Source organism: Carcharhinus amblyrhynchos, chromosome 10, assembly GCF_965287045.1.
Source record: "Carcharhinus amblyrhynchos chromosome 10, sCarAmb.v2.hapA, whole genome shotgun sequence".
In the NCBI taxonomy this organism is placed as follows: Eukaryota; Metazoa; Chordata; class Chondrichthyes; order Carcharhiniformes; family Carcharhinidae; genus Carcharhinus; species Carcharhinus amblyrhynchos.
The window spans coordinates 58,468,648-58,492,383 of NC_137333.1; the positions used below are offsets into that span (position 1 = coordinate 58,468,648).

Here is a 23,736-nt window from a genome sequence, read left to right on the forward strand (position 1 = left end):
GACCAGGACAGTTTGTTGGCGACCTGGACAAACTTGAAGCTGTCGACCATTTCCACTTCATCCCTGTTGATGTAGACAGGGGCATGTCCTCCAATAGACTGCCCGAAGTCGATGACTATCTCCTTCATTTTACTGACATTAAGGGAGAGATTATTGTTTGTTGCACCAGTTACCAGATTCTCTATCTCGATGTGCAAACACAGGGAAATTGCATGGGAAATAATGTGGGGCATCCTGATTTCCTGATTTGTGTGGCTCGTATGAAGGCTCCTCATCAGGGTCATAACTTTTTAATCTTCTGTCTTCAGGTCAGAAGTGGGAATGTCTGTGTAGATTAAGTATTAAGTACCATTCATGATTCCTCAGATGCTGAAGCAATCTGTATCTGCATGCTGCAAGACTTGGACAGCATTCAGACTTGGACTGATAAATGACAAGTAACATTCACACTATGCAAGCTTTTAAAATTCTTTCATGGGATATGGGCATTGTTGGGAAGGCCAGCATTTGTTGCTCATCTGTAATTTCCCTTGAACAGACTGTCATGCTATGACATTCCAGGGAGCAGTTAAGAATTAATCTTTCTGTGGTAGATCTGGTCGGTAGGCAGGTATAGCATGTAATGAAAAGGCAAATGGAATGTTAGCATTTATTGCTCAGAGACTGGAGTATAAAAGCAGAGAAGTGTTGTTGCAATTGTATAGGGTTTTGGTGAGACCACATCTGGAGTTTGTGTCCAATTTTGGTCTCCTTATTTGAGGAAGGATGTGGTGGCACTGGAGGCAGTTCAGAGGAGGTTCACCAGATTGATTCCAGGGATGAAGGGGTTGATGTATGAGGAAAGATAAAAACAGTTTGGGCTTAAACTCGGTGGAGTTCAAAAGGATGGGAGGGAATCTGACTGAGGTATATAAAACACTAAAAGGGGCTGACAAAATAAATGTGGACCAAATGTTTCCCCTTGTGTGGAAATCTAGAACAAGAGGCTTAAATCTACCAATGATAGATTTAAAACTGAGGAAGAACTACTTCTCGCAGAGAGTGATGAATTTGTGGAACTTGCTGCTGCATAATGTGGTGAAGTCCACACTACTGACTAAATTTAAATTTAACTGGCTTCATGATGGAATTTGAACCACCTTCCCAGAGTAATAGCTTGGATCACTGGATTACTTGTCGAATTACATTACACTATGCCCCCATAGCCCCTGACCAAGCAATGACCATCCCCAGCAAGAGAAAATCTAACTACTTCCCCTTGACGTTCAATGATATTACCATTGCTACCCCACCAACAACAATTTGGGGTTTACTATTGACCAGCAACTGAACTGGACCAGCCATATAAATACTGTGGCTACAAGAGCAGGTCAGAGTCTGGGAATTCTGCAGTGAGTAATTCACCTCCAGACTCCCCAGTGTCCATTCACCATCTACAAGGCATAAGTCAGGATTGTGATGGAATATTTTCCACTTGGCTATATGAGTACGTCTCCAATAACACTTAAGAAGCTCAACACTATCCACGACAAAGCAGTCTCTTGATTGACATCTATCCACCATCTTAACCATTCACTCCCTCTATTATCAGCTTATTGTGCCAGTGATGCATACCAGATACAAACCGCAGCAACATGCGAAGCCTCCTTCAACAGCATTTTTCAAAACTGTGACCAATACTATTTAATAGGACAAGGGCAGCAGATGCATGGAACACTGCCATCTGCAAGTTCCCCTCTGAAGCAAATGCAATAATTGGTGAACATCAGTTAGCTAACAACAATGGATTTGTTACTATTTGAAACTGTATTCAGAGTACTTTGATGGATGTGTTTATTCTCAGCTTTAGGATCGATCTGGTTGCAAAAGCTCGCACTTGTCTCGAGATCCCCGTGTTCATTCCCCATTGAGCGATTGGGTCATATAACCCTTCCAATGTATGTCACTTAATGGGTCTAGCTATTACATCTCTCTCCTTTTAAGTCCTTATAACACAGTACATTGATAACTTATACAATTATCAAAACATCAAACAATGAACATTTTAACACAGTTTATCAGAAACTCTGTCTGTCAGGGGACTTTCTCTGGGAGTGATGTAGCTCAATTGATTGAAGTTTAACTGTACATGTATTATCGCTGGACTTGCTTCACTAAGCCATTCTCCTGGTACAAGCACATCACTTTCTACTATTTCTTTGGTTTCACTGGGAGCAGCATTTTGATTTGCTAGTGGCTGATCAGCCACTTCATTCTTTGGACAAAGAAAATATTACTTGGTGGCATAATTGGATCAGATAGTAACACTGGCTCTTGCAATGGCTCCTGTCTTCACAAATGATCTATGTGCTTCTTCAAAAAGTTGTCCTGCCCTTTCACTTCATAGTACAGTTGCCCCGACCTGGCCACAAAATCTCCTAGGATCCAACTTGGTCTACTTCAAAATTTTTTTCACAAAAAGTGGATAATCCATCTCAAATGTTCTTACCATTTTTGATGAATCATGGTTCCCTTTCTGGGAGTTCAGTTTTGTTTCTACTCTGTCCGCAAAATTTGGAATTACCAGACTCAGACGGTTTTCAAGCATTGGAGTTGGAGCTATTCCGCCACACTGATAGCCTTCTTCATTATTCCAAGTCTGTTGTTTAAATCTTCTATGTTTTGTGACTCTTCCAGCTTCTGCATTTAGCTCTCTACTAAAGCCAGTGCCTTCACTCCTGGCACCACTGCTGTCACGGTTTCCCGCCTTAACTGGTGGCTGATGTCACTCTGTGCACTTTATAGGCTCTGGTTGCCTTCCTCAGTACTCTCCATTGCTGATGTCATTTCCAGTGACTTTTTAAATTATCTCTGATTGAGCTAAGAATTTTCTCTCTGTAGCTGCTTTGTTTACACCACATACCAATCAGTCCCTTAACATGTCATTCAATGCTGACCCAAAATTGCAATGCTCTACAATTTGTCTTAGCCTTGCTACAAAGGCTGTAATGGTCTCCCTGGGGGACTGTCTTTGCAGTTAAATTTGTATCTTTGTAATATTACTAATGGTTGTAAATCCCTTTTGCTAGCTCATCAAGCTCTGCAAATGTCTTCACGTCGGGAAGACATGGGGATGTTAAACTTCGGATCAAGTTTCACATCTGGGTCCCAAATGCATCAGCAATATAACTTTCTTCTTACACTTCCTCTCTATTCCATTAGCACAGAAAAACTATTCCAAACACTCCATATACTACATACCCTACGAGGACATTTCTAGCAGTGTTTAAAGCTTCTCATTTTCTGAAGAGAGGCAAGTCTACTTTACCTTCTTTTCAAGGCTGGCCTCGATTGGAATTGTTCTGCAACACTTGGAAATGAACTTTCTTTCAAGTTTCTTATTGCACTCTGAGTTGCTATCAGTTTCCTCATTGACAATGTAGTTGATGCAATAAATAAGCTACCAGCAGATAGCTAACAAACAACAACAGGCTTATTACCATTTATAACTGATGTTACAACTGATATGCTCATTCTTAGGTCCAAGGTCAATCTGGCTGCAAAAGCCTGCATTCTGCCCTGAGATCCCTGCGTTTGTTCCCCAGTGGGAAATCAGGTCACGTGATCCTTCCAATGCACACCTAATAAAGGGGCTACCTACTACACACTCCAAGTTACACACCATCCTGATTTGGAAATAAATCACCATTCTCCCACTGTTTCTGAGCCAAAAACTTGGAAGTGCCTAACAGCACTGTGGGTTTACCTACACCACATGGACTGCTGTGGTTCAAGAAGGAAGCTCACCATCACCTTCTCAAGGGTAATTAGGGATGGACAATAAAATCTGGCTTAGCCAATATTGCACATATCTATTACAAGAACTTTAAAAATTGCTCAAGTGTCCCTGCTTTCTCTGATGTTCTCTTTTCAGTCCCTTTGTGTCTATCCTGTTGAGATCATGGAGCATAATTGTTACAACACATGTTCCACTGTTCTGTGTTGCAGAAGCTCTGTACCACAAGGGCCATATTGAACACTAATTTAAAAAAGCTCAGGCACCAGTATTCCCTGAACAAAAAAAGAGTAACCTTTTATTTCCCTTGTGGATTAGTACTTCTGCAATCTTCAGGGTTACACACGGTTAACATATTAATGACATCCATATTTGTTGAAGAAATCCAAAAAAAATACCTCTCAGAAATAGTCCTATGAAGAGAATTCTGTGATACCTGCTGACAGAAAAAGAGAATTTATTTTTGTTGCAGAAATACATTGCATGTCATATTATGTTGAATGGTAAACTGAATCTGATAAGTCTGCATTTGATTAAACATCCCAAAAAATCATTAGCAAGGAAAGGTTGATTGTAAGACATCCTCTGGTATAACAATGTATGCAAGAGAATGAGTGAATCATTTCCTATATTATTTGTAACCTTGTGTCATACAAATGTGAACTTCAAAATAAACAATGTGCAAACTTATTCTGAAAATAATCATACTTGGAAATAAAAAGGTAAGTAATAAACTTATGAGTTTCCATAATTTCTGAAGCTTAACCTTTTAAAAACAGCATTGACCCAATTTAAAGTTTCTTCATTTCATGTCATTTCTTTAGATAATGCTTTAAGAATTAGACTTCAATATGTACCCATCTTATTGATCCTGTAAACAGCAGTCCAGATACATTAAAATGACAATGAAGCAATTAAACTAAGATCTTCACCCCTGGACTCCTCCCTCCCCTTCTGATAAATGACAAAGGCGAAGCAATTTCATTCCCTCATACATTGATACCTGAGAAACTACACATAGTAAATCATTTAAATTGTTCAATTTCACTACCTCTGGAGTGATACAACAAAAGGAACCCAGCTTGTCTCTGCTGAAATGGGTTATGGATACATTTACTGCCAAGTTCATTGATCTGCGTACAGTTCATTTATCATTCATGAAAGATTCCAGCTCTACCCCAGTCTATTAGATGAAACAAGTTCTATTGCCTGCCAACTGTAATCATTTGTCAACTTCCTATTCCCAGGAGATTGCATCTACGAAGCTGTCCCTATTTCAGCAAAATTACTTAGCAACACAATCAGCAGGCTTTCAGGTTTCGATGTGCTAAATGAAAGGTTCAAATTAGTCTAAGCCATACACCTTTCAGCGTTTTATGACCACGTCATGCATTTTTGAGGCAAAAGTAAGAGATAATGAACCCCGTTTTTAGAATGCCACTTCACAAGTGCAACTGTACTTACTCTGTGCCTTGTTTTTATAGTTTTTTAAAAACGCAGGTTTTTGGAGGTGTGCATGCATGTGGCTGATTAATTTATGCCATTTCTATTGCACCAGTGAGCCTGAAAATACAACACAAACTATACAATATTTGGTTTCATGGAAAAATAAAAAACAAGATCTGGAATTGATCACGATAGAACTGCAATTCCTTTCCTGAAGAGTGCAATTTATTTTAACATTTTTCTTGCTAACTTACTTTCTGCAATTTTAATTTATTTTTATTATGACTAGATAATAAATGGAGCTTAGCTGCAGAAGCTAAAAATCTTAAACAAACATTATGACCTTTAGCAGCAACCCAGAGCCCTGTCTGCATGGAGGCAAATACTAAGAGAATAGAGTGCAGGTGAATGGGATCTTCAGCTGGTGAATGTTCATACCTCTTGAATTCAACAAATTGAGCCTTAGAATAATTCATGAGGGTCATAGAGTCATAATGCTTTGCAGCATGAAAATAGACCCTTAAACCCAACCTGTCCATGCCATTCTTTTGTTTAACTACCAAGTAATCCCAATTGCCTGCATTTGACCACTATCCCTCTATACCCATCTTATCCATGTAACTGTCTAAATGCTTTTTAAAAGACAGAATTATACCCGCCTCTACTAATACCTCTGGCAGCTTGTTCCAGACACCATCCTGTATGCGAGAAAATTGCCCCTCAGGATCCTTTTGTATCTCTCCTCTCTCACCTTAAACCGATGCCCTCTAGTTTTAGACTTCCTTTGTGAAAAGATGTTGACTATCCATCTTATATAAGCCCCTCATTCTTTTATAATTTTATAATATATTGTATGAAATCAATCTTAAGCCTCCCATGTACCAGGGAAAAAGTCCCAGTCTCTCCAGCCTCTCCTTATAACTAAAACCATCAAGTCCCAGTAGTATCCTAGTAAATCCTTTCGATAATAGGGTGACCAGAACTGTACACAGTATTCCAAGTGTGGCCTTATCAATGTCTTATACAACTTCAACAAGATGTCCCAACTCCTGTACTCAGTGTTCTGACCAATGAAACCAAGCATGCCAAATGCCTTCTTCACCACTCTGTCCACCTGTGACTCCACTTTCAAAGACTGAACCTGTAACCCTAGATCACTTTGTTCTATAACTCTCCCAACGCCCTACCATTAACTGAGTAAGTCCTGCCCTGGTTTTTACCAAAATGCATCACCACACATTTATCTAAATTGAACTCTATTCATCAGCCCAGTGGCCCAATTGATGAAGATCCCATTGTACTCCTAGATAACCTTTTTCACTGTCTACTATGCCACCAATTTTGGTGTCATCTGCAAACTTACTGACTATGCTTCCTAAATTCTCATCCAAATTATTAATATAAATGACAAATAACAGTGGACCCAGCACCAATCCCTGAGACACACCACCGGTCATAGGTCTCCAGTTTGAAAAACAACCCTCTCCAACCACCCTCTGTCTTTTGTCATCAAGCCAATTTTGTATCCAAAGCAGGCCCTGTATATCCCACATTGAATAATTACTACATTTTCAGGCAGATATTTGAGACAAAATAATTTTACATATCTTGCAAAAATTCTGAATGCATTTTTACAAGGATTTTAACCATAAAAAACGATGCTGAGATGTTTGCCGCAAATATCGATATTCGATGAATTTCTGTTTGATTTTCCCTATCTATCCTCTCATCTCCTGGCTATGCTTCGTGCTCCAGGTACAGTTCTTTGGGCATCAATGATGCACTGATATCTCACCTAAGCAACTATCCTTTTGCAGAGGTGTCATTTTTCACAATGTCAATGAAGAGATGGTGAGGTCAATCAGGTTAGGACCCCTGAGGAATAATAGATACTTAAGGGCTTTGGTTGAGAGTGATCAGAGGCTTCGCAGGGGAGGTTTGGGTTGTGGGAGCGGGAGGGGGATTGGGGGGGGGGGGGATTGGGCTGGGAGGGCACACTAGGAGGAGAATCAAAAGACCAAGACTCAGCAAATCCAACTCCTTGGAGCAGCTTGGTTCCTTGTCTACATTCTCACCTCATTTTAAGCTGGAAATTGGTGTATTTGATTTGGGTATCTGAATTTTAAAATCGCCCTCAAATCACTCAATCCAGTCCATCCCTTTTGATTAAAATATTCTGCAACCCCCACCCAGCATGAAAAATGTGCAAAGTGAAAATTTCCAGTCAGAAAGACAATCAACTTAAGAAGGACAACATTGCATGTCCAGTAGTTTTGTTGATTTGCAGAGAAAAATTGTACCAATTGAACTAGATGATTCTAAAAATAATTATTGCTTTGTATATTTACCTCATTGTGAACTAAGCAGCTTAACGATTCATAGTAAGCTTTGCCTTACTTGCTAAGTCTGACATTGCAGAAGTTAAATAAATATGTTAAAGATCTGAGACATCCGGTTCAGAGCACAAGATGGATGAGGGAGAGATAAAGTTCCATTATTATACATCCAGGTTTATGGCATTTGGCAAGTGGACAAAGAGCATTATGAACCATGTCCAAAAAAGCAAATGTTTAAATGCTTACCAAACTGACTGATCATGCTGAGACTGATAAGGTATCTGTGGCAGGCCTGAATTTGTGACCGTGAACTCTCAAGAATCTATAAGCCATTCTTTAATGTATGAGTAATAGAATTGGCTCAATGTGAACCTCTGCCGCTGACCACAGGGTTGTGAGGTTTCCCTGATTTTTATAACACTGGCAGGTGACCATTCTACTGTGGATGCATTTTGGGCACATGCAAAAGAACTTGGGTTGAAGGAGCAGTAGTTGCCAGCTTCTTGTGGAGCTGTACCACAGAATCACATAATTGTTAAGGCATAGAAGGAGACTATTTGGCCCATTGAGCCTGCACTATGAGCATTATGACGTAGTGCCATTTCCCTGTGCCAATTCTACCCTGTAACAGCATTTCAAAAAAGGAAAAAGTGACCACTTTGTAATAGGGACTGACTGGGCCTGATGGCAGGTAGAATACTTTAGGCTGTAGGGCAAGATCCAGTGGCTTTCATCCTTCAAAATATATCACAAGACAGAATAGGAGGGGCGAAAGGAAAAGTCACTCAATCCATCTGATGGTTCATTAAATTCATGAGATAAGCACATAGGAGCACCTGGAGAGCCCATGCCTGGACCAAGGAAACTCCTGGTCATGACCATGGATGGTATCATAGCTGAGGCTGAGCCAATCCTTGTCCTAACATTTACACAGAGCGCAGACCCAAATATAACCATTACCTTGTTGAATTTCCAGCAGAGTCAATGAATAGTGACCTAAAGCAGGAACATTGTCTGATCTCAGTCCTTGGTAGTCCAAAGAATGTTAACTATATCACGGAATAAAGGTCTGATGGGTGTATGCAACTTGATGCAAGTTGAGGCATGGTAATGAGGATATTAGATTACCTTAAATTTACTGAGTTTAGATGATAGGAGACTGGCAGGAGTGCACTGGAATAAACAGTTTACAAAGGCATGGGTGAAGCTTTCAGTGGTAGATGAGCTGAGGCAGGATAGTGTCGGATGAAGCAATCGAGGTAGAAATAGATGTTCCCAGCAAAGGCATACAAACCATATCTTGTGCTCAGCCAAAATCTTCATACTTATTCCCAGCAGAGTTTTCTGGATGGCTTTTAGGAGGGAATATTAAATAGATATAGAAAATGTTGGAAAATCTCAGCTGATCTGACAGCATCTGTGGAGAGAGAATAGAGCCAGGGTTTTGAGTCAGGATGACCCTTCGTCAGATCTGAAGAGAAGGAAAATCAACCAAGGTTTACACTATGAGGGTGAGGCAGGGGATCAGGGTGGCTATAATTTACAGGACAGGCATAGACAAAAAGACAAAAGTAGTACAAATGATGATGATAAGGGCTTAGAATCATGCTGAGAGTGTCCATTAAGAGATTAGAATGTGTGAATGGCAGACCAAAGGTGCAGGGTGTCAAAGGACAAACTGAGGAATGTGGCATTTGGTCCCAGAGGTGTGGGAGGGTTGGAAAACAAGGTGGGAAGCGGGATTTTAGAAGTGGAAAAATAATAATAAGAATTAAAGTAATAAAAATGGATGAATAAGATAAAAATAGTAAAATAAATGGAAATGGGGTGAAGGTGGAGGAAACAGTTGATGTTCTCAAGTTGTTGAACTCAATAGTTGAGGAGGAACTTCTTCACTCAAAGGGTGGTGAATCTCTGGAATTCTCTGCCCGTTGAAGTGGTGGAGGCTGCCTCGCTAAATATTTTTAAGAAGCGGGTTGATGGGTTTTTGATAAGAGAGGGGATTAAGGGTTATGGGGAGAGGGCGGGAAAGTGGAACTGAGCCACGACAGATCAGCCATGATCTTATTGAATGGCGGGGCAGGCTCGAAGGGCCAGATGGCTTACTCCTGCTCCTATTTCTTATGTTATGTTCTTAATATCCATTCTGGAAGTCTGTAAAGTGCCTCTAGTTTGTGGTAGGCTTCACTTGAATATTGCAAAAGGCCAAGGACTGACATGTGGATAGGTGAGCAGGGTGGTGTGTTGAAATGGCAAATGGCAGGAAGGTCTGGATCCTGCATGCGGACAGACCAAAGGTGTTCTGCAAGGTGGTCACCCAGTCTGAGTTTCGTGTCTCCTATATAGAGTAGACCACAGGGAATATTTGTTGATATTCCCTTCACTAATCCAGGTGTGTTTTGGCTATTGTTAGCACCACAGTTGAGTTAATTCAGCAGAGATCCAAGATGGAATCTAGAATTTTATGGGCCTGTATGGCACATAGATTGCCATTTAAGTATATTTGCAATATGTGAAAGTGGCAATAATGTTAATAATTGATATTATTAATTCATATCATTAATAGTTTACTTATTTGAGGGGGAGACAGTGGCAAAATGGCAATGTCACTGGACTAGCAATCCAAAGGCCAAAGCTAATGTTGAAATTTAAATTCAATTAATAAAATCTGGAATTGAAAGCTAGTCTAAGACTGACCATGAGATTATCGCCACCTATCATAAAAAATACAGTTCATTAATGTTCCTGAGGGAAGGAAATCTGCTGTTGTTCCCTGGTTTGGTCTATGTGTGACTCCGGTAGGGTTGACTCTTATCTGCCTTCTGAAATGGCCTAGCAAGTCACTCAGTTCACGGATAATTTAGGGATGGATAACATGATGTCCACATTGCATGAAATAATTAAAAAAAAAAGGTTGTTGGCAGTGAAAACCTCAACTAAAATAAACCTATCTGTTTAAGAAATGCATAATTACTGATGGCAAACTGTTAACACTGGAATCTTTGCAGTATATGTATCTTCTGCACTTTGGAAAACCCCATGAAAAAGCACATTGTTAATACAACTAGCTTCAGTTCTAAAAAATTACAGCATGAAAAGCCTTTAAGATGTCATAAATGGAATTTTAATTTTGAACTAAGGAGAAGTTTGGAATCATTCCATCCCCTCATCTTTTCTAACCTATCATCAAGAACAATGCTATTCACTTATTTCATAAGCAGTGTTTATTATAATTTACACCAAAGTATGGTAAATGTGAATATCACAAAGCTCTGCTTTATTTCACACAATTAACCCAGATTTTCTGTTGTTTTAGTAAACCTTTATCTTCAGTTTATGCAAGAATTCTGTTTAAATTTGCCCTTTTGAAACATTACAAAGTATTAGAGGAATGCAGCAACACATACTAAGGAGCCAGCAGTTACAAATCCCAAAGGATGTGGAAGTGCCTTGAGTTGCTAAACTAAAGGAACAAATTACAGATGAACACAATGGATCCATTTAGTCAAGAGTTGGCAGTCTGGATGTAGACTTACTCTGTAGGTAATAAATTTTCACATCCACCAAACATCAACAACCAATGCTTCAAGAGTCACAAAAAGAACTTTGTAGTAAAATAGGTCTGTCTTGTATAAATAGTTCAACTTTCAATTCAATTTGTTACAATAAATTGTTCTTGAGGTATTTTAAATGACACCATTTTTTATTTTAAATCTGATTGATTAGAACATGATCAACCTCTGTAAGGACATAATTCATTGAATTGTAAATTTTACCAGATAAAGATCAAAAACAGAATCGAATCAGTTCTTTAGTTCAACACTTGTTAACAAAATGTATACAAAGTTGCAGAAATGTTAACTTTGAAATCATGTAGGTCCAGAGAACTTAATCAATTAAATATTTAATCTCATAGTTCAATTTTATTGTGACCTGTTGTACCAAAATCAATGATTATCAAATTAATACAGCATATATTTAAAAGTGAGATTTTCTTTACTTCTTTTTAATAATTGTAACATCAATTACATTATTTATTTTAATATAAAGCAGATGCTCACAGCAGTCAGTTATAGGTCTCAGATGCCACTACCAACAGAATTTTACAAGGTTGCTCTGTGTACCCCAGCTACCTTTTGCTGTCTGGCTGCCCAACAATCATGCTTTCACTCTCACCAGTTTGTTTATGCTGTGTAGCTCTCCTTCCTAATGATATTAATTCTGGATGTTCTTTTACAGTGTTCCCTCATCTTCATTGCAACCTGCAATCCCAAGCTACACTTTCAATGACAATGGACATGAACTTGAGCCCACTCTCTCTATCTGCAGGAATGGTGGTGTGGACTCAAAATGGGGAAGTTCGGAAAAATGTGGGCCGGAAATTCTCCAACTGTTCATGCCGGCGGGATTCTCATATCCTACCAACATCGCACCCCCACCTGTGGGTTTCCTGATGGCTTGGGGTGATGTCAATGGGAACTCCCATTGACAGTGGTGAGACTAGAGAACCCCACTGCTAGCAAACATCGTGCCACCTCCAGCCAGCGGGAAACATGCGGCTGGGAGGCTGGAGAATCTCGCTTCTCACTGGCAAGGTTACATTTTCTGATTTTGAACATCATTCTGATTTTCTGGAGTGATGTAGAACATGCTGGGGAAGGGCACACATTTAATTTAAATGCATCAACATATGATTAATGAGTACTTATGCCAGATATTGAGGCTGCACCAAATACTCAGCTGTTGCCGGTATGACATTCTGTTGGTGCGGTTTACAACAGCTCTACATGTGTGTGAATCTGGCGCCCTAGCCTTTGAAAGGGATATTAGAGGCGAGTGTCACTACTTCTCAGGCAGTCCGACACCAGAGGAGCACCAGGGAGAATGGTGGGGTCACATAGAAATCTGGCTTAGGGCCGGGATGAGAGTCACTGTTGTCATTATGGGGAGAGGTATTGTGTGGGTAGCTCGTAGGCCTTATTTTCCCTTCATATCAAGTCATCCCTTTTTCCAAGGGGATGTCCTAGTTGCTATGCAGACATCTTGGTTCCTCCACATTGGGTCAGTGTTCAAACAGAAGCTGAGTGGGCACCTTTCCTGGTCACAAACTGGGTGGGAGGGCCACAACAGAGAGGCAGTACTGGGTACAACAATGAGGTTCTGGGGTCCTGCTTTTGGGAGAGGCCAGGCTGCAGTGGCAGTGTGGGAATATCAGTGATAGCGAGCTACTCTGCCTCGTGAGGCATAAAGACACTCTCATTTGGGGGAGGGCAAATGCAGTGAAGCCTACAACCATCACTCAATGGTGTGAGACCAAAGAGGGTTACCAGACAGGAAGTTTAACTCCACTTCTTTGCGAACTTTGACTGTCAAGTGCAGCAGTGACGGTGTGTTGATTGCTTTCCATCTTTCAGAGCACCTTTTAGAGAATTCTAAGAAATTAACAGGGATATCAGGGCTTTTCTTCTTGTGTTCTTCATGGCAAGTCTGAACAAAGTAGGCGTAAGAGGACCTCTTGCCTCCTGGCTTCTTGGGTTCGGGTTTTGCCATTTTGGTGTCTCTAGGCTATTTAACTGCACAGCATTGAAGACCCCGAAGAATGACTCTGTCCTCTAGGGACTTGCTTGAAAAACTAATTGCATACTTCTCAAGATTCAGCTGTGTCTCTTCAAGATGAATGTTGCTGCCAGATGTTGCTGACAATTCTTTGTGGAGTCCAGCATGTCAGATTAATATCCAATACTAGATCTAGTTGCGCGATCTGGAGAACAACTTTAACCCTTTGAAACACCTTGCCCCAAGAATGTAGAACCACCTTTCAATTTAAGCCTTAGCAGTACACAGCTTGCACTGTGGAGAACTCCCAGGTAAGGTAGGATGGTGATAACGGGCACTCCCCCTGTTCAATATTATGCCTGGTACCATTTTTGAGTTTTTGGGGTGCCCCATCAGAATGAAGACCTTGTTGCCATGCATTCTCTCAATGTAACTATGTAAGGTTGGGACTAACGTTCATTGGCAGGCAGGGGGAATGTGAGAGTCAGGTGCCAAGACAATAGAGGTTCAATAGTATTCATCCTATTGGAATACAGAGGAAAATATATGGGGCAGTGGTTGTAGTGTCGAAGGTGATGTCGTGAAGGAGAGCAGAAATTCACACAGGAACAGGAACAAGGGTAGAAGTCACAGACATGTGGAGCAATGAGGGTCAGTGTTCTGTTAGGACTCCACTGTGCTCACTGTGATGTTCTCGCTCATGATTCATCGGACTCATGGAACCTGTTGGGTCGGTGATTCTAGTCATCGGGATTGACCAGCAGCAGAGATGACAACGTGCTGCTGCACGTGACCAGGACCAGCGGCCTGCAACTGCTCAGGGAGCATAACTGCACATGGAGGAACAACGTCGGAGACAATGGCAGCTAAGAATCTTCCGGCGTTGATGTTCCCACCTTCAGTTGTCCAGGCTGCAATGCCAGAGAGGACTGCATCTGTCCTGGGGGACAGTGGACCACCTCTGCCACATACTGTGTGAGCTGGCACCGCATATTGAAGGACATCCAACACTTGTGGCCTTTAGAGTCACAGCCACACTAAATTTTTCTCTAGTGGCTCCTTCCAGGGCACCAAAGGGGATATCTGTGGCCATCTCCCAATCTGTCGCTCACAAATGCATTAACAAGGTCCCAGATGCCCTGGATGCAAGGGCAGAGATGTTTTTAACTTGGACTGGGATCAGGCAAGTCTGGACGCCAGGGCCATGTGCTTTGCGCTCATAACAAGGATGCCCCAGGTGCACTGACTGCACTCACATTGCTTTTAGATCATTATGGCAGCATGCAGCTCCATTCATGAACTGCAAGGGATTCGACTTCCTCAATGTTCAACTCATCTGCGATCATACAATGTGAATCTCGCAGCTAAATGCCCATTTTCTGGGGAGCACCCATGAGTTATATCTTGATCGCTCGCAAATACCAGCTGTCTCTGAGGGAGAGCAGAGGCAGAAGGGATGGCTCCTCGGTGACAAGGGTTACCCAACCAGCAGATGGCTGATGACGCCAGTGTGGAGGCCACAAATCCAGTGGAAATTCAATACAAGGCTCATGCTTCAATATGTGCGCTGGTGTAGCAGACAATTGGACTGCTGAAGGTCTGGTTCCTTCCAGGCCTGGACTGGTTGAGAGATACCCTACAATATATCTCCCAGATGGTCTCCTGCATCATTGTGGTGTGCTGCGTGTTCCAAACCGTAGTGCTGCGGAGGGGAGACCACCTGGAAAAGGAGGAGATGAACGAATGCCACATCTCCTCGGGTGAAGAGCATATTGAGGACGGAGGTGGGTATGACAAAGCCAAGGAGGAAGAGGAAGAACACAGGGCTATGGACAAAGCCAGAATGGGCTGCTGAGCAAGGGATGCCCTTATAAGATTTTGTTTTGGGGATGAGCCCATATTAACCTCTTCCCTTATGATGTGTGGTCAAACAAAAATGTGGTGTCAGCATCATCAAACCATAACATTGCACTCTTCAGGGACAGATGAGTGAAGCCACTGACCAGACTCTGGAGGAGAGTGATGATGACTTGCTGCGAGGGCAGAGTGATGCTCCTATCATCCTCAACAATATGTCTGACTCCTGCCTAGCAGAGAGCTAAACATTCCCTGTCAATGAACCGGCACATGGTAGGCTTCATAAATGGTTTAAGACAAGCATCAGGCACTGCAGGCCCCAAAGAGTCATCCAGAATCAAAACATTGGCTCTAATCTCTCACTTCACAGACGCTGTAAAAAGTCTGACAACACCAGGTTTAAGTCCAACCGATTTATTTGATAGTAAACTCACTAGCTTTCGAGGGGTTTCCCTCTTCTTCAGTTGAATGGAGAGTTCTCTCCATTCACTAAAGGCCCAGCAGAATCCTGGACTTTGGCATTCCTCCAAATAACAATTCCCTGGGATGTTCCTTCTTCCACCAGCTATTGGTCACCCGTAAGTGGCCCAGAAACTTGCCTACTTGGTGAACACACTATGGTGTGAGTATCTGCGCTGGTGCCAGGTGTGGGTGAAGCTGTGATGCATCTTCAATATGGGGTCCACAAAGTCTCCCTTGGAGCTACTCATGTTTGGAGGGTCCTAGGGACGTGAGGATGGTCCGGGCTGCTCGACTGATTGGTCTGCAAGAGAAGGGAGATGGCATTAATGCATTACAAGGGATAAAGGAGGGAGCAACGATTACTCACTTGGGCTTGAGAAATGACAAAATGAGGATTCTCACATTTGTCAGCTGCCCTCACTTCACCATCAGTGCAAGTGCGCTCTTCCTCCTTCCTGGCCAGTTCAAGTGCTCTCTCTCCAAAGGGTGTGATTGTCCTGAGCTCCAGTATGACTCTGGCTGGCAATGCCTGCTCATGCTTGTTGCGGTTGAGTTTATTCTGCAATGGCAAAGATAGGGAGAGTGTAGGCAGGAACCGTGAGACTGAAAAAGATGACTTGAATGGGAACTGGACTGTGAAGAGCATAGTAGCTAATGGGGGGAACAAAGTGCTTAGGGAAAGTGGGAGGAAGGTCTTGTGCCTTGTATTGGAAACACCCAAGGTGACTGAGTGAGAGATGGAGTTAGAGGTGCAAGTGGTGTGCGAGGCAGTCCAGAGAGAAAGAGAGTGGAGGTGGGTCACTTACTCTGGCTGAGTGAAGATGATCATTCACCTTCTTCCAACACTGCTGTCCTGTCCTCTTTTGCAGCGAATTGGCACGTACAAGGATTACCAATGCATCCCAGGTGGGCATTAATGGCTTTGCTGGAAGGCCTTCTTCTGGAGCGAGAGTGGAGTGCATCCCACATCTGCTGCACACCATCTAGCAGTCTGGTCAGTGCTCCCTCTGAAAATCATGGTGCGCACTTCTTGGTTGCTATTCCCTAGAATAGATCTGGAACAAGTGTTGGGAAGCTATTCATATGGAGCTCCCCAGTGATTGCAGCTATTAATTGTGGCGGGGTGGATGAAACAGAGGGAGTGCGCTGTGAGCGCAGTGTGATTCTCGTGGGCATAACAAGTTTTACTAATAAGGCATAAGATTTGGTCAGAAATCAACCCGGCAGCATCAATGGAATCACGTTGGTTCCGGTGCGAAAAACAACACTCTGCCTAGTTCTTGTCTGATCATGCCCATAAATGGTTGGGAACTGGGGTTACCAAATTCCTCCCCCACCAGTCAAGAGATTCCTTCATTATGTTTTTTAATACTGAGTAATACAAACATCTTCTATTGTTTTATGTGATGTTGTTATTTTGTATCTGAAATGTCTGTGTAACATGCTGTATTCAAATTGATTGCCTGCAACATTGTTCATGGTTGGAGTGTAGATGTATTGTTTTATAATGATAAGAGACTTATACTATGTAATGTACAATGCATTACTATATAATTAAGTTTTGTTTTGATGGCTTGTTATGTGAATAGGACTCACTGAACGATTAGCCAGTTTTGTTCTTGGACGCTCAACCTTACCTGCTCACTTTCTTCATCACTACTGATTTTAAGATCGTTTTCTAGCATTCTGTGGGTAAAAAAAAAGAAAAATCAGAAACTTAAAAACTGCTATACATATTTTTTATCATTGACCAGGAAACTAAATGACAACATGTGAAAAATTCTTGGGAGGATTGCCCATAATGGCAGGACTATGATAACTTCCAGAACAAAGTAAATTAATGTTTAGGCAAAGAATATATATAAACTCTGCTTTGGACGTACTCCATTATTCATTATTGTCTCAAGAATTAATTGGCATTTGGATGTAAGAACTTTGCTTTAAAACTTGTATGCTTCTTTGCAGCTCTTGAAACGTATTTAAGAAAGTTGGCAAAATATGTGAAGTTAGTGGAAATATTTATGAATACACGAAAGTTAACAATCTTTTACAAATCCTGATTGTAAATCAACCTGTTACTTAAACCATTCATTCTTAGAAGAAAAAACATTTTACTAGACAACTGCAGCTCTTAATGCTGCAATTGAAATAATAGTAGAGAATTGTAAGGAGTTTCATAAGTGGACTCCACTATACTTTATACATCAAGGTTATTCAAGGGCACTAAATATGCTTGGAAGCATAGGCCATCCCTTTGCAATCCGTAATCAATCAAGCTGAGCAGTTATACCCCATGGTCAATATATTCTAAGAAATACATTCTTTATCCAAAAACAGAAGTATACCTATAAGCTTTTGGTACACGCTTTGCTGATTCTTTTTCTTGTTGGAAGGACAAATTATACAAACAAAAATTCTGAAAAAGGAAATGACTTAAGTGATATATGGTCTATTCCCCAGTCACATGGCTTTTTTTTTTATCAGTGCCTGTCTCCAATAAGCTGTGTGGTCCACTCAGTAAATATATTAAGATATGCATCAGAAAACCAAATTATATAAATAGCCTTTTCCATGACTAGCTTCCAAATGACATTAACATAGGACTTAATAGAAAACAGTCATTATCAAAATATTCAATTTAATTTTTCAATATGATCAATATCCATATTTGGCAACTCAATCAATAATTAATTATAAATGAAAATAGTGCAGTTTTGAACAATAAAATGTTGTGTTATTTCTGTCTGAAACCCTACCGCAGTCGCAATGGGTAGTTTAAAGAAGCAGTGATATTATTGATTACAATTGTACTGTTTAATTGGGTTATTTGCAGCTTAAATTAAAAAAAAAAGGAAAACTGAATGATTACTTTCACAGGTTTGAATCACTAAAGAGGGTAGACAAGTATTAAACTACGATAAGGCCAGTGAGCTAGTGTTAGGCTAAGTAATTACCATCCCATATAAAGAATTTAAGCCTTCAGACTCCAAAGTCACTGTTTTCATGTTACATCTACACCCTTAAGATGTTCTCACTAGTTAGAAGCTCAATGGAGTCAAAAGAAAAAACCTGAAAACATGTAAGTTGAATTTAGGAAACAGGTATAAGAGAAGACATGATATATGACAATCCCAGGTTACTTCCCCAGGCTTCCACAACAATAGGGAAGGACAATAAAATGAAGACACAGCTAATGGTGTTGTGTCAGAAAGAGGGATTGAACTTTTTTGGGCATTGGCACCAGTTCTGAAACAGATGGAAACTATTCTGCAAGTTTGGGTTAAATTAACAGGGAGAGTGTTAATACACCAACAAAACAGCTAAATAGGGAAGTGACATAATATTTAAACCAGGAAAGATGGGGAGCTGAGAAGACAAAATCAAGCAGGATCAGCTAATAGTGAAGACAGAAATAGAAGATGAAAATAAATGGCGCAGAAACTGATTAAGAGGGATATGGCAAATTGGAATACAATTAATGGCTACTTTAGAAAATAGGGAAAAAGCCAAAGTAAAGATAGGAGTTAGTTTCGACAAAATAGAGAAAAGGCACCGTATACACAAAAAAAGTTTAGTAAGCATGTATTGCAATGAATAGACTGAAGAAAATAAACGGGAGCAACTGGAAGCAATTATTCTACTGTGAGTCTAGACTTAAAAACATTGGCAGAAACCTGTCTGCAACTGGAAAAGAATAGAAAATAAACAGATTGGGGTACAATATATTTATAAAAGACAGAGAAAAGTGAGAAAGAAGGCAAAAAATGCATTAATAAAAGATAGAAATGCTGTAGAATCAATTGATGTAGTTGAGGCAGGGTACACACATATTCAACATAATTGGAACTGAGAGATTTGTAAAACATTTGGTTGCAGACAATTGTATTAGACATTTAAAAATCATGAGAATGAAATGGAAGGAGAAATATCCCATCAGGTTAAATGAATGAGTAAGAATAACAAAATTATTGTTTTGCAGGAATATAATTATCCACTTTCCAACTGAGACAGAGAGGGTAACTGGAGAAAAGAGAATGAAATTCATAAAATATGCACAGGACTCCTCCCTGAAGTAATATGTCAGAGGGCCGGCAAGGCCTAGGTGCTGCTTCATCTGACCATGGGTAATGAAATAGATCAGGCAGATAGGTGAAATTGCTTTGTGTGCCATGGCAGTAGTGATCACAATATGACAAGGTCCAATACAAAAAGGAAAATATCCATACAAAAATGAGAAAACCGAATGAAACTACAGCAGATTTTAGAAAGGTGAAAAGCAGGCTAATTGAAGTGAGGTGGAAGGTAAATTGAAAGAAAAGGTACAGGTTAGATTTTTCTATTATAAAAGGATACTTGAACAAGTAGAAAATGAAGTAGTATAAAGTTAGATACCAATTAAGATTGGAGGATAATAAATTACTGTTTTCACGTTGCATTTAGACCCTCAATGTGTTCTCAACATCTAGAAATTCAATGAAGTTAAAAAGAGGTGTGAAATCCTGAAAAATAAATTTCAGAAACAAGTTTAAAACCAGACACAATAGATAGCAATCCCAGATTATTTCCCTAGGCTTCCAGTAAAATAGGGAGGAACAATAAAATCAAAACATGGCTATTGGTGTTCTGTCACAAAGATGGATTCCACTTTGTTGTCATTGGTCCCAGTTCTGACACAGTTAGAAACTATTTTACAAGATTGGAATAAATTAACAGGGAAAGTGTTAATACACCAATAAAACAGTTAAAGAGGGAAGCAATGTAACATGTAAGACAGGAGCAATGGGGATCTGAGGAAAAAAAGAAAATCAAACAGGATCAGCTAATATTGAAGGCAGAAATAAATGAGGAAAATAAATGGAGCAGAAAGTGAAGAGGGTCCATAATAATGAAGCATGAGAAAATATAATAAAAGATTAGGAGCCTGATAAGGAAAACTAAAAGGGAGAATGAGGCAAGTTTTCTAATGTAGTCATAAGGATCAGTCAATTTTTCACTCAGTATTTAATAAAAAATATCATTAACAATGAAGTTGTACTCCTGAGAGAATAGAATTGTCATTTTGGAATGATGATCAAAAATAGTAGAGCTATTTAACATTTTTTTTGCTTCAGTCTTAACCAAAGGGGAGAACAGCTTTTATTCACCTTTCCTGAGATTTACTTCTACTGCTGGGCAATCATTTTTGTCTAATTCTCCATATTGCATTTTTCTACATTAAAGGCATGATATAAATACAAGTTCTTCTTGTTGCCACTTAATACTTTAGTCACAGATCTGCTCATGATGACTCATAAGGTCAGGGGCCAAAAAATTATGGTGGCTATCTTTAAGAGAGGCTGTTGGACAAGGCAGAATTTCTACCTACACTAATGATGCACTTCTGACCCTGTCTTAATCCCTATGATCATAGCCATTTGTACATTATGGGCAGGTACCTATGCAATTTTCAGCACTGGAGATACATTAAGATTACTCTTATTCATACAACCACAGGGATCAATCCTGTGTTTAGTTTATACTGGTCTGCCAACATGAACTAATTTCTTAGCCATATGTTTCTATGTTCAAGTCAAAATCATCAATATATATGCAGGGAACGCAAGTGAACATGTTACTAACTCCTTAGGTGTACCACTTCTATTTTTTTTTTTACATACTGTGAACTTTTGTTTCCAGTGTTTCCACCAAATCCATGCTCGCATGTTTCCTCATAGACTATATAACTGAAATTTTCCTACAAGCTTCTTGTGTGGCACCTTATTAAACATATTCTAACAATCTTTTGGAATGATTACATTTCCTTTATCTATCCAAACATGGTTCTTCATACACTGTTTTTCTGTAACAAATCCATGCTGCCTATCGTTGATTAATCCATGCATTTCTGAAAATTCATTACCTTATCTCAGATTATGGATTCTAAAGTCCCAATTTAATCTGTGGGATGATGCAAGCAAGTAACCATGACAATGAATCTATAGCTCTTCCAATTCAGAAGCATAGTAAAAGGTCTCACAATACCAGGTTAAAGTCCAGCAGGTTTATTTCGAATCACAAGCTTTCACTGCGCTGGTCCTTCATCAGGGCGTAAAGATACGCCTAGCAACCACAGGCCAGTCAGTTTAATTTCTGTGATGGAGAAACTTTCAGAAACAATAGTTCAAGGCAAAGCTGATAGACATTTTGACAAATGTAGGTTAATTGAGGAAACCCAGCATTAAATTTGTTAACACGTTTAACCAATTTACTAGCATTTTTGAAGAAATAACAGAAAGGGTTGATGAAGGCAATGCACTTGATATGAGGTATGTGGACTTCCAAAAGGCACTTGCACAACAGACTTGTGAACAAAGTTCTAGCTATTGGAATAAAAGGATCAGTAGCAACTTGGATATGAAATTACATGAGTATTAGGGAACAGAGAGTAGTGGATAATGGATGTTTTTTGGACTGCAAGAATTTTTGTAATGGAGATCCTCAGGGGTCACGGTCGGGATCCTTGATGTATACATATTATTGATATAGACCTTAAAGTGATGGGCGCAATTTGAAAAGTTGCAGATAACATAAAATTAGGAAGTATTGTGAACTCTAAGGACAGTGTAGAAATTCAAAAGGGCATGAATAGGTTGGTGGAATAAGCAGACAAGTGGCAGATGAAATTCAATGCAAGAGGTATGAAATGATTATTTTTGGCAGGAATAACATATTGAGAAAGTTGATGTGATGCCATTTCTGAAGTGGAATCCTCTTATCCCTCTGATGGTGACCCCACACCATGGCTTATCTGGTGGCCGACGGCACAGAACACAGGAAGATCCCGCTATTGGTCAATGACAAGCCGCCTCCTCTACTGCAATACACACTGCAGAGGGGGTAGAAAATCCCTCCCAATATAAAACAAAGGGTACAATTTTAAAGTGGGTGCAGGAGCAGAAGGATCTGAATATATATATGCATAAGTTACTGAAAGTGGCAGGATAGGTTGAGAGAATGGTCAATAAAACATACAATATCTTAGGCTTAATTAATAGGGGCATAGAGCACAAAAGTAAGCAGGTTATGTTGAACATGTACAAGATAGTAGTTTTGCCTCGGCTGGAGAATTGAGTCCAGCTTTGGCATATGCATTTGAGGAAAGACATGGGCCGGAATCTTCTGCGACACATGCCCCGGGATTCTCTGGTCCCGCCGGAAGCACACCCACGCCCATGGATTTCTTGCCAACATTGGGTGATGTCAATGGGAATTCCCATTGACAGCGGTGGGACCAGAGAATCCCACCACCAACAAACAATGCGCTGCTCCTGTCGGCAGGAAACATGCTGCGGGAAGGCCAGAGAATCTTGCTCATGGAATCATTGGAGAGAGGGAGAGAACGATTCATGCGAATGGTACCAGGGATGACGAACTTCAACTATTAAGGTACTTTAGAGAAGTTGAGACTGTTTTCCTTGGAGAAGAGAAGGCTGAGAGGCAACTTGATGGAGATATTCAAAATCATGAGAGGTCTGAACAGAGTAGAAAGGAAGAAACTGTTACCACTCATCAAAATAGCAAGAACGAGAGGCACAGATTCAAAATAATTGGCAAAAGAAGTAAAAGAGGTATATGAGAAAATACTTTCTCACATAGCGAGTTGCTAAGGTCTGGAATGCACTGCCTGACGGTATGATGGAGGCAGTTCCACATAAACATTCAAAAGGGAATTAGACAGGCACTAGGTGAATTGCTCAATCAAAGAGCAGGGTTCAGTCATGAGGGGCTAAATGGCCTCCTTCCGCACTGTAAAAATTCTGTGATTCTCTGAATATTTGAGTGAAAAGTCAAGGAACTGCTGGACTGTCTGTTCTGGCTAGCCAGTTCAGAAGGGAAACCTCAATGTAAAAGCCACTGGCCTGAATTTTCAGGATGGTGAGTGCTAGGTGTGCTTCACCCTGAGAGTTGACAGGGGATGCATGCCGATCAACTTTGACAGACCCGTGGTCATCATAAGCTTAAGTGATGATTGATTTGCAGCAGGTGGGACTTTCATCTGCAACTGGACGGAAGTCCCACCTTGGAGAGCAGGTGGCTAATCCGATTAGCCAAAGGCTCTCCAGCCGATCCAGGAGTGCTGTAGTGGCTGTAAAGGGTACTGCAATGCTGTGCCTGAGACTAAGTCCTGGGACTGCACGTCAGATAAGTCCCAGGTCGGGGAAGTGGGTATTCTTGGTGTAGGGAGGTAAGATGAGGTGAGGAGGAAAGGCTGGAATTCCCCACTCTGAGGACCTGAGGAGAGGACCTGAGGAAACATGAGGCTGG

The 23,736-nt window shown here is 40.6% G+C and overlaps 1 protein-coding gene across 7 annotated transcripts in view; it reads right to left on the reverse strand.

Moving 5' to 3' along the window:
- Window positions 1-23,736, reverse strand: part of aff3 (AF4/FMR2 family, member 3) — a 258,978-nt gene that overhangs the window by 73,780 nt on the left and 161,462 nt on the right. For 4 of the 7 annotated variants that reach the window (XM_080197117.1, XM_080197122.1, XM_080197123.1 and 1 more), the window contains 2 exons: window positions 17,070-17,118; window positions 4,174-4,214 (listed from right to left, as the gene is read on the reverse strand). In XM_080197117.1, coding sequence (XP_080053243.1) covers window positions 4,174-4,214; window positions 17,070-17,118 — 90 coding nt within the window. The remainder of the gene's footprint in view (window positions 1-4,173; window positions 4,215-17,069; window positions 17,119-23,736) is intronic. The other 3 variants (XM_080197118.1, XM_080197124.1, XM_080197121.1) reach the window with 1 other exon arrangement.